This window comes from Protopterus annectens, chromosome 10.part0 (genome assembly GCF_019279795.1).
Source record: "Protopterus annectens isolate FY-2018-M chromosome 10.part0, PAN1.0, whole genome shotgun sequence".
Lineage (NCBI taxonomy): Eukaryota > Metazoa > Chordata > Ceratodontiformes > Protopteridae > Protopterus > Protopterus annectens.
The window spans coordinates 1,825,536,356-1,825,548,855 of record NC_056744.1 but is presented as its reverse complement, the minus strand read 5'-3'; the positions used below and the strand labels follow the sequence as shown (position 1 = coordinate 1,825,548,855).

The following is a 12,500-nucleotide window of genomic DNA, read 5'->3' as shown; positions in this document are numbered from 1 at the left end:
TGCAGGTACTGGTAGCATATTTACGTACAGGGTTTTCTCCGGAATGCCTCTGCAATTCATATGGAGCTGCAGATAGTGGTAACATATTTACATACAGGGTTTTCACCGGAATGCCTCTGCAATTCATATGGAGCTGCAGATAGTGGTAACATATTTACATACAGGGTTTTCACCAGAATGCCTCTGCAATTCATATGGAGCTGCAGGTACTGGTAACATGTTTGCGTACAGGGTTTTCACCAGAATGCCCCTGAAATTCATATGGAGCTGCAGGTACTGGTAACATATTTACGTACAGGGTTTTCACCAGAATGCCTTTGCAATTCATATGGAGCTGCAGGTACTGGTAACATATTTACGTACAGGGTTTTCACCGGAATGCCTCTGCAATTCATATGGAGCTACAGGTACTGGTAGCATATTTACGTACAGGGTTTTCACCGGAATGCCTCTGCAATTCATATGGAGCTACAGGTACTGGTAACATATTTACGTACAGAGTTTTCACCGGAATGCCTCTGCAATTCATATGGAGCTGCAGGTACTGGTAGCATATTTACGTACAGGGTTTTCACCGGAATGCCTCTGCAATTCATATGGAGCTGCAGGTACTGGTAACATATTTATGTACAAGGTTTTCACTGGAATGCCCCTGAAATTCATATGGAGCTACAGGTACTGGTAACATATTTATGTACAGGGTTTTCACCGGAATGCCTCTGCAATTCATATGGAGCTACAGGTACTGGTAGCATATTTACATACAGGGTTTTCACCGGAATGCCTCTGCAATTCATATGGAGCTACAGGTACTGGTAGCATATTTACGTACAGGGTTTTCACTGGAATGCCTCTGCAATTCATATGGAGCTACAGGTACTGGTAGCATATTTACGTACAGGGTTTTCACCGGAATGCCTCTGCAATTCATATGGAGCTACAGGTACTGGTAACATATTTACGTACAGAGTTTTCACTGGAATGCCTCTGCAATTCATATGGAGCTGCAGGTACTGGTAGTATATTTACGTACAGGGTTTTCACCGGAATGCATCTGCAATTCATATGGAGCTGCAGGCACTGGTAACATATTTATGTACAAGGTTTTCACCCGAATGCCCCTGAAATTCATATGGAGCTACAGGTACTGGTAACATATTTACGTACAGGGTTTTCTCCGGAATGCCTCTGCAATTCATAAGGAGCTGCAGGTACTGGTAACATATTTATGTACAGGGTTTTCACCGGAATGCCTCTGCAATTCATATGGAGCTGCAGGTACTGGTAGCATATTTACGTACAGGGTTTTCACCGGAATGCCTCTGCAATTCATATGGAGCTGCAGGTACTTGTAACATATTTACGTACAGGGTTTTCACCGGAATGCCTCTGCAATTCATATGGAGCTGCAGGTACTGGTAGCATATTTACGTACAGGGTTTTCACCAGAATGCCTCTGCAATTCATATGGAGCTACAGTTACTGGTAACATATTTACGTACAGGGTTTTCACCGGAATGCCTCTGCAATTCATATGGAGCTACAGGTACTGGTAACATATTTACGTACAGGGTTTTCACCGGAATGCCTCTGCAATTCATATGGAGCTACAGGTACTGGTAACATATTTACGTACAGAGTTTTCACCGGAATGCCTCTGCAATTCATATGGAGCTGCAGGTACTGGTAGCATATTTACGTACAGGGTTTTCACAGGAATGCCTCTGCAATTCATATGGAGCTGCAGGTACTGGTAACATATTTACGTACAGGGTTTTCACCGGAATGCCTCTGCAATTCATATGGAGCTGCAGGTACTGGTAGCATATTTACGTACAGGGTTTTCTCCGGAATGCCTTTGCAATTCATATGGAGCTGCAGATAGTGGTAACATATTTACATACAGGGTTTTCACCGGAATGCCTCTGCAATTCATATGGAGCTGCAGATAGTGGTAACATATTTACATACAGGGTTTTCACCAGAATGCCTCTGCAATTCATATGGAGCTGCAGGTACTGGTAACATATTTATGTACAGGGTTTTCACCTGAATGCCCCTGAAATTCATATGGAGCTACAGGTACTGGTAACATAGTTACGTACAGGGTTTTCATTAGTCCTGTCACTCCTGCTGTTATTGGAACTGTCGGGGTATTTCTCTTCAACATCGTCTTAATTTCTGCTCACAAATCCTGGTAGTTTAAGACTTTGTGCCTCTCTGTACTTAAAACAGTATAATTGCTGGGAGTAGCAATTTAGGTATTCAGTGCTACCATTGTGTTTTTATTGGACTACTATATCTTGTTTTATCGCATCTATTTTTGATCTATTAGTAGTGTGTTATCCCATGTGGTAAAAACGTTATCTTTCTCAATGATAGTACGAGGTGCTGAATTAAGCCAGTTTATTCAATAAGCACAAATACGTAGAAAAACACAAACACTAAAAAATTGTCATTAACACAATTCACAACACATGCGTTAATTAATCCTAATGTTCGGATGATGAAACCAGATAAAGGGGAAGAGGTGGTAATTATGGATAATATACTTTATGAAAGCAAAATTAATCATATATTAATGGATGAATCAAAATATTATAGTGTGTCGAAAAATTAGGTTAATATAGCCTACAAAAGGATTGATGGTGCCTTAGATGATATGGTTTATGAAGGGTTTATTGATGAAAAAACCTTAAGATATCTAAAGGTGGATAAACTGAGAGTACCTACAATTTTTGGAACTCCGAAGTCCCATAAGAATGAGAATGACCCACCGTTGAGGCCGATAGTCTCAGCTGATGGGTCCAAGACACTACCCCTTGCTAAATATGTGGACAATAAACTATATTACCTATGGGTCAAAAGGAATGCTATTCTAAAAGATTCTTGGGATCTCTTGAGGGAAATAACAAATTAATTATATCAGGAAGATGTTTTATTTATTACTATAGATATTGTTGATTTATTTTCTAGTATCCCCTATTTTGAAGAGATGGAAATGTTTGAGGAAATTATTTTTGAGGATCATGAATTAAGTCATAATGCCAAATTATTATGTGTGGGTTTAATGGACATGGTTTTAAAGTATAATTATATATTTTTTAAGGGTGTGTTTTACCAACAAACCCAGGGTGTAGCAATGGGGGCAGCATGTGCCCCCACTTATGCTAACCTCGTGTTAGCAAAATGGGAAGAAAAATATATATTAACCTCTGGGTTTGCAATACACTGGAGCCTCTGTAGGAGGTTCTTGGACGACATAGTTTTGTTTTGGACAGGAAGTAAGGAGAAGTTCAAAAAATTTATGATTTATATGAGAAGCACTATTAACTTCCTGGACTTTATTTACACCCTTTCTAGTGAACGTCTGCAGTACCTGGATGTTGAGGTATACAAGGTTAATAACAAGTTTGAAACCAAGATATTCAGGAAACCCACTTTTTGTAATTATTTCCTTTATTATAAGAGTGGTCACCCCCCACGTTGTAAAAAGAATATAGTGAAGGGTCAATTTGTTTGAGGTAGTCGGATGACAAGTTTGGATACTGACTACCAAAAAGAGTGTGAGTTACTAGAAAAAATGTTTTTGGAAAGAGGTCATCCTTTGGAATTTATAAAATTAAGGTTGAGGTAACAATGGGTAGACAGACTAAATTCAAACAGATACAAAAATCTAAAGAATACTTCTATGGTGGAGAATCACAGAAAGAAAAAATCAAATTTTAAGGAAGCTATAATATTAGAATATAATGCCCTTAATGAAATTACTAAAACAATTTAACAGGGAATGGGATAGGTTTGTCTTACTTTGAGATCTGGGCAAATTACCTACTGACCCATTGAAGGTGGTTTATAAAAACGCTCAAAGTCTGAAGAATATTTTTGAAAATAGTGGCAACAATATTGTGAATAATAGAAATAGATTAGGGACATATAAGTGTGGGCATTGTTCCCAATGTGGGAACATTATGAACACTGATAAAATTTACACTGAGAGTAGGAATTGATGGGTCAATAATACAGATTATTATAACTGTGAAGCCAAAGGTATAGTGTATTTAGCTGTGTGCTTAGAGTGTAGATCCTTTTATATCGGTAAGACCGAAAGTATGTTAAGGAGAAGGAGCTCCCAGCATAAATATGACATGACAACTAAAAAATAAACTAATGCTCTATATAAGCACACAGAGTTTTGTTTGAAAGCAGAATTTTCTTTCTTTGTGCTGGAATGGGTAAAGAATGAAATAAGGGGCGGCCCATGGGAGGAGATATTCGAATACAGAGAATGGTGGTGGCAAGTTATCCTGGCGGCAGGAAACCCCCTGGGCTAAATGATTATGTTTCTATTCTACCCTTACTAAAACTAAGATCTGCTAAGCTGGAAGTATTTTGAGGCACAATATTCACTTTTAGCCAGTACTATTGTATTATAACCTTTTATGTTAGGCTACATATATACATTTTTTTAAAGTGAGGGAGAAAACAAGTTTTAAATAGGTTTTAAATTATTTATTTATTTATTTATGTGATGTAATGTATTACAATGTATTTTATTAACACTGTTTTATCAATTTGGGAAAATGTGCAATATTTATAAACAAGTTTATTAAGATGTGCTTTTTTTTAAAAGTTATTAGATATTGAACCAATGTCACTGGGCATTTTAAAAGTTCATGTTCTATTCCTATTGGTCTGTAATTAGTTAATGGAGGTATATATTCTTTAATTTATGTTACACTGGTCATCTGATGAAGTCTTGTAGTGGAGAGATGAAAACACGTGTGTTGTGAATTGCGTTAATGACAATTTTTTAGTGTTTGTGTTTTTCTACGTATTTGTGCTTATTGAATAAACTGGCTTAATTCAGCACCTCGTACTATCTTTGGCTCAGAGGTACTTTCTACGTGTGGATTACAGTTTTTTTTGGGTGCCTATCCTCTTTTGTTTGGTTTATTTTATCTTTGTCAATTATACTTTGTGGTTTCTGTTACCAATGCTTTTTGGCTACTTCAATATTGTAGTGTTTGCACAATTTGCAATGCAACAGTCTTGCTGTGTTATTGAGCTTTTCAGTGTACAGATCCTCAGCTATGAATGTATCCCACCCAGTAAGAAGATGTGCAACTGTTTCCAGTTCTGTTTAACAGAACCTGCATTTGTCTGTTTCTCCCACTTTTTCATAGGACTTTGTAAACCAATGTGTACGTGTCCACTATCTTGGGCTGCCATTATCGTGTCCACTATCTTGGGCTGCCATTATTAGCCTTTCACTTTTGGTTTGAATTTGCCTCTCCTTAACCACTGCTATATCAAATCTTGGTAAATATGAGGTTGCCCCAGAAGATCTCTTTACTTACCACTATATTTGTGGACTTCTTCTCTTCAGGCTTTAGAACTTCACTGTGTTAGAATCTGATGAAGTCTGAAAATATGTACGTAGTCTTGAGACTGCAGATCTATCTCTCTAAGGGATATATAATCCTGCTTTCCAGTGGGAGTACCTTATTTTTGAACCACATCCCTTTGTCAGGAAGTACAGGCGTGAGTCTGACGGCAGTAAGCTGACATATACTGCTTGCTCAGACTTTTCTTATAATGCACCTACGACTCTGTCCTTTTAGCTGCAAAGCACAGTGCAATGCCCACTAGTCAGAGCCATGTTAGGCTATAGAACACTACAAATCTCTTGGTGGACAGACCCCCTCCCCTGAATGATCTATATGCTTAAAGATTCAGGTCTTTGCCCATGTGGAGATTCTGCAGCTACATTCTGTCTGCACCTTCCTTCCTAGAATGGATGTGCCAGCTCACCCATTCACTTCTATCCCTCCCTTTTTGGACTGTCCACTGAGTAGGCCAGTAATCATAGAGATCATAAAGGATGCCATAGCGCTTCACTCTCTTGAACCACAAAGCCAGCTATAGCCTGGCTAAATTCAATCAAAAAATGATACATAATATAGGGCCAAAGTACTGCTTTACTGTCTTTATCAGAAAACGCATCATCTCAGCCCACTAATACCCTAGCCTAAAATATGCAGCATCTGTTTTTATTAACTTTCAGTCAAGCCAAGTATCAAACCTACAGCCCACTGATAATAACACTGATATATTTGCTACCAACTCATCAGCCTGGACTCACCACTAAGATCGAGTTAAGCAGTTTAACTGCCTAGAATTCCCTAACTTCCTCAGACTAATTCAGACAAAACAATCCCACAAAATTGTCTGTTTATTAGATACATGTCCAGCTCTCAACCCCCTTTGCTCCTATACTCCACAGACAAATCTGTAAGTGTTGTATCTTTAGCTAATAAGTCTCATGGCAAGACTCATTGTTGACAAACTTTAGAATTCTGTCCTACTAAAAATTCATGAAATCACCAGCCCCAGACTTTTTAAATCTCAGGTAAAACGTTACTAGTTTACCAATTTGATATGTCACTGCTCTTCTCACCCTGGTGATATGTCACTGCTCTTCTCACCCTGGTGACATGTCACTGCTCTTCTCACCCTGGTGACATGTCACTGCTCTTCTCACCCTGGTGACATGTCACTGCTCTTCTCACCCTGGTGACATGTCACTGCTCTTCTCACCCTTCTCACCCTGGTGACATGTCACTGCTCTTCTCACCCTGGTGACATGTCACTGCTCTTCTCACCCTGGTGATATGTCACTGCTCTTCTCACCCTGGTGATATGTCACTGCTCTTCTCACCTGGGTGATATGTCACTGCTCTTCTCACCCTGGTGACATGTCACTGCTCTTCTCACCCTGGTGACATGTCACTGCTCTTCTCACCCTGGTGATATGTCACTGCTCTTCTCAGCCTGATATGTCACTGCTCTTCTCACCCTGGTAATATGTCACTGCTCTTCTCACCCTGGTGATATGTCACTGCTCTTCTCACCCTGGTGACATGTCACTGCTCTTCTCACCCTGGTGATATGTCACTGCTCTTCTTACCCTTCTCACCCTGGTGACATGTCACTGCTCTTCTCACCCTGGTGACATGTCACTGCTCTTCTCACCCTGGTGATATGTCACTGCTCTTCTCACCCTGGTGATATGTCACTGCTCTTCTCACCTGGGTGATATGTCACTGCTCTTCTCACCCTGGTGACATGTCACTGCTCTTCTCACCCTGGTGATATGTCACTGCTCTTCTCACCCTGGTGATATGTCACTGCTCTTCTCACCTGGGTGATATGTCACTGCCCTTCTCACCCTGGTGATACATCATTGCTCTTCTCACCCTGGTGACATGTCAAAAAATTCTAAGCTACCTGTCACTACCTCTACTGTGACTTTCATCAGCCTGCTGCTCACCCTCCACGTATCACATATCTCTCATTGGCCTGCTGCTCGCCCTCCATGTATCACATATCTCTCATTGGCCTGCTGATCACCCTCCACGTATCACATATCACTCATCAGCCTGCTGCTCACCCTCCACGTGTCACATATTGCTCATCGGGCTACTGCTCACCCTCCACATATCACATATCATCGATCAGCCTGCTGCTCACCCTCCACGTATCACATATCACTCATCGGCTTGCTGCTCACCCTCCATGTGTCACATATCACTCATCAGCCTGCTGCTCACCCTCCACATATCACATATCGCTGATCGGCCTGCTGCTCACCCTCCATGTATCACATATCACTCATCGGCCTGCTGCTCACCCTCCAAGCATCACATATTGCTCATCGGCCTGCTGCTCACCCTCCCCCTGTCACATTTCACTCATTGGCCTGCGGCTCACCCTCCACATATTATATATCACTTATCGGCCTGCTGCTGACCCTCCACATATCACATATCGCTCATCAGCCTGCTGCTGACCCTCCACATATCACATATCACTCATCGGCCTGCTGCTCACCCTCCACATATTGCTCATCGGCCTGCTGCTGACCCTCCACATATCACATATCCAGTCACACCAGGCTGAATCATTTTCAAAAGTGTATCAGCTCTCCGTCTTCCTGTTACCCTCTTCTCCACATATTTTACACTTTTTAATATTAGTTCATCAATACTAACCTTAGGGTGTTATAACTCAGATATAAAATATTCTATAAAATGCAGTTCTTTCATATAACTTACATTAATTTCCTTTTTCTACCTCCTCTGTATTGCCTTTCTCTTCTTCTGCTTTATTTGCGGATTATTAATTCCTGCACATTGTCACCCCGGTACCTCTACTTCTTTACCTACAAGTACTACTCTGGAACCCACACTATCTCATCATCCTATATTACCTCATCTCTGTTTATTAAGTCTCAACTTGTCAACATGATTCTGCTGTGATCAAGTATATTTACGTTAATCCTTGCAGTTCTCTGCGTTGTAATGTGTAATGTGCAACTTTATATAACCCAATTTATTTGACTGCAAATTTGTGTAAAACTGTTGGCAACACTATTCTCCTGGTCTTTATGAACATTGTTTTTTTCTTTCTGAAATGTATAATTTTATGTTTAATATATTACTCTAATTGAAAATGTATATAAATCTATGGAGCTTTTCTCCCAAGGCTTACTCAGAAAAGTGGTCTTTGAGACCCCATCAGACTTTTCCCAGTAAACAAATCAAAATAATGAAATAATAAATAAGTTCTTTAAAAATGCCTAATATTTGCTAAAAATCACCTGTGTTGTTATTGTAATAAAATATGCCAGGGTGCATGTCTTGCTGAAGTAAAGTCCCACCCTGGGTAGTTAGTGCACTGATGTGATCCACAAACATATGAGTTGTAGTGCACCTGGGTGTGCCTTTAGTCCTCCATCACAGCTTGTGGTGCTGTAGTTTTCTCAGGTTTGTTTCACTCATGTGATCCGCACACTAGCCTGTCAAACCTATTACACATTCATAACTCCAGTGCTAGCATGACCACCAAGTCAAGGGATCTCAGTCTCTATTTCAACATAAATAGGACATGTTGGAGGGCAAAGCATGCATCACAGAGAATGCCATTTCATTGGAGCTGCCTTCCACTCCACAGAAAGCAAATAAAATTTGGATGAATGGATGGAAAAACACAAATTTACCCCAGTTTAGCACCAGTGTTGTCCACAGGTATGGGCAATAAGTAACTCTCGTTATATCCTTGTTTCGCCCACCTCTAGATTATTCATACACAAAATATAAGGGCTGAAAGCTACCATGGGAATGTAAGGCTAGAGTCTTTGAGCTCCTCAAAGATCAATGCTCTAGTAACTACCTACAAACCTACATGTCTGTACAGAGACACAACATCTGGCAACTGAACTAAGTAATGGACACAAATGTAAAGATTCCTATTTAGTCCCCCCTCCTGTGAGCACCACCTGAGAATACCCTCACCTCTGTCATCACCACCTGTAAGTAAGGCTATACAAACACAGACATTTAAACTGGGTGCAATCAGTCTGTATAGGTATATTAGGACTTTTTATTTTATTATCTCTGCCTTATGAAGTAAATGTTTATTTTTTTTCCATAGCTACTTGTTGGAAATGACACCATACCTGCAGTTTTGTATTCTGGGCAGTGGTCTGTGTATGCTTTTATTGATCATTGTGATGTGCTCTTTCATTGACGTAGGCGAGAAGGAGTGCAGGTACCATATATCGTGCGCCACTGTGTGCAGGAAGTGGACAGCAGGGGTCTTGAGGAAGTGGGCATTTATCGTGTTTCAGGTGTTGCAACGGAAGTTCAAGCCTTAAAGATAGCATATAGTGCAAGTAAGTCATGTGTCTTTTCTCAGCACTGGATTTTGTTGTTATCAGCAACCAGAAGGTTTATTTAAAAAAGTTACTTAGGTGACAAAAACAAAATGATCCAGGCAAACCAGAGTGTCCAATGAGTCCCTGAAAGGAAGCCCATATGATATATGGAAATTACCCCTTAAGGCCATACAAGTATTCCATCTATCCCAGCTACATGGCTTCTAAATGCTCATGACTTTTTACTAATCCTTATTAATGGATACAACTCAATAAAAAGAATGAACTGATTTTCACAGAATGTCCATATTTTTGCCTCATATTTTTGTTCCGTCCCTCATAAATTGTATGGTTTTCTGGCAAATCATTTAGGAATTAAGTCATTCAATAATGACAGATATTAGAGTTTCAAACTTCATATATTTCAGAAAATGTGTACTAACACAAAACCTGTTATTCTAGCAACGGTCTTACTTTATAAAAGCAATATTAAAATGTGTCCCTGTTTTTTTACCTTTGTCCCCCCAGTATTTTTGCCTTCGTCCAGGTTTCTTGGGGTAACAGGTTGAGATGTATGGCAAAACATATTATATTTACAAATAGTGAAGTTTGGCTTTATTGGTTTGAATACATTTACTAAAGATTAGTAAAATGTCATGGTCATTCAGAAGCCGTGTAGTTGGAAAAGCTGGAGTGCTTGTATATCCTTAGGAATTATTTTCATTTAAACCATGGGCCTCTTTTCAAGAAGGTTTAAGGTATTACACAATGGAAACTGATTTGTCTGAGTCCAGCTACTTTCCTGTGTCTCCTTGCTGCCTTTGTTTTGGATTCTATTTAGGATATTTTGCTTTTAACCCAATGTTATGCACATCAGGCTTTTTATAAGCTATGTATTTTCAAGGAACAGCTAAATTATCCACTTGTGCTATACTAATAAGACTATAAACGGGGGCAAAATATGTTATGGCTATGAGTACTCAGGTTTAACTGTAATGGCCTCAGTGCTTTAATCAAGATAAGTATAAAGTCATTGGCATTCAGAAACCATGTAGCTAAAACCACTTTTATGTCCAAGGGGATGCCTGTAAATATCCTCTGGGATTGGAAGTATAAGACATTACACAGTGAAGACTCGGGTTTGTCCAAGTCTTTTTACTGAAGTTGTTCTCACAAAGTTGCTAGCTTTCAGTGCGCATGCAATATTATTGCTAATAAGTAATCAATAGCATGTTATGAGCCTAAACATTTTATGAACACGTTAGTTTGTTTGCTTTGTTTAATATTTTAGCATTTTTCTAGCTTGGGTTATTGTCTTTTAGGAATTTGAATAAAGTCAAACAGTGCATCACATTCCTAATACAACCATCATGGTTTTTGTGTTGAGTATTGGAATAGGAGCAGCAGTTGTTAGTCAACTGAATTACCTGAAGCAAATCTTTCAGGTTTCATTAAAAACATTCTTCTAGAGTCTCAGCAGAAAGTAAAACAAAAAATCAATGTCAAATGAAGTTTAGAGAGTACAAATGAAGCAGGTTATTTACAAAAACAGATTAGAAGCACCCTGGCCAGAGACGAGTGCATGCTCAGGTAGCCTGTATCTGCCCCATTTGGAGGAAGTGGGGGCAGGAGGCAGAGCTTGGAGTGTGATACCTAATGGCAGCTGAACTATAACACTGTGCAGAGATGGATACAGAAACTAGACACAAGAGAGACCGATACTGACCTTATTCAAACTTGGTTTAGTGGTGGGACATTGAAAGGCAAGTCTTCTGTTGTTCTGCTGATTTATTCTTTGCAGAGTGCTGGATTATTCTTTGACAAAGACTGGTTTATTCCATCTGTGGGGTTGGGGGACACCACATGTCTGTTTGTAAATGTCAGTTTACAGGTGCCCTGCTGGAAATTTGAGACTCATCAGTGAAACTTCCAAAACTCAAAAAATAAATAAATAAATGTGATTCTGTATGTAAAACAATGAGGTGCAAAATTTGATGCTACATATCAAAAACCTTTTTTCAGGGGTCTTGGCCTCTGAGTGCTCCCCAGTGTGGGGACCCTGGTACGTATATATTACTAATTCCAACATTGCCAAATCTCACAGAATGGGGAATTCTTCACAATACAGCAACTTTGGACTTGAGCTTTATTCCCCTATGATCCCTCTCAATCCCTTGGAGTTTCAGGACTTGGGTCTCAAACTACAGCAGGAACTCCAGTTTATGTCAGTGCCTGATACAGCCTTCTCTCCTCTGCATTGATGGCATCATGATAAATGATAGCCTGTCTTATATTGAAAATGGGGTTCTAATCCCCATGCAATGAGTAATTGGCATACAGCTGAGGTCCTTTATTTGGGAGGGGGATGTTGCAGCATCTGATGAGGTTCTGTTTAATACCATTAACACAGGGGTACATGTTCACATGGGGAGGCTATGAGAGTTTTTTTTTTTTTTTTTTTTTTTGCTTGTCGTTTCAGTTAACTTAATTCCAGAGCCTCCCTTGTCATTTGTTGCAGCATCTATCATCTAATTTATAAGCATGGAGGACAGAACAGGAAGATGCCATTGGCATCTTGTCTAGACAACAAAAGTGAGAAGAATGTGAGGCGGGACATCAGCCTTGTTTCTCAGCCATGCCGGCCCCATGTAAGTCCGCACTACAAGATTCATCACTGGGCCAAGCAAAGGGCCTCAACTGATGGTTGTCAAAGGAACATTTCCCAAACAGCAATGAATTTATGTTTCAGGGGCTATAGTAGTGTGTCTGTGTTCGTGTGTGT

General features: G+C 39.8%; 1 protein-coding gene across 1 annotated transcript in view; it reads left to right on the top strand.

Annotated features, from left to right (window-relative positions):
- The window catches only part of LOC122814070 (active breakpoint cluster region-related protein-like), a 1,143,696-nt gene that overhangs the window by 1,078,184 nt on the left and 53,012 nt on the right, over positions 1-12,500 (top strand). Inside the window, exon 19 of the mRNA XM_044086683.1 lies at positions 9,597-9,736. Within this exon, the coding sequence (XP_043942618.1) occupies positions 9,597-9,736 (140 nt within the window). The remainder of the gene's footprint in view (positions 1-9,596; positions 9,737-12,500) is intronic.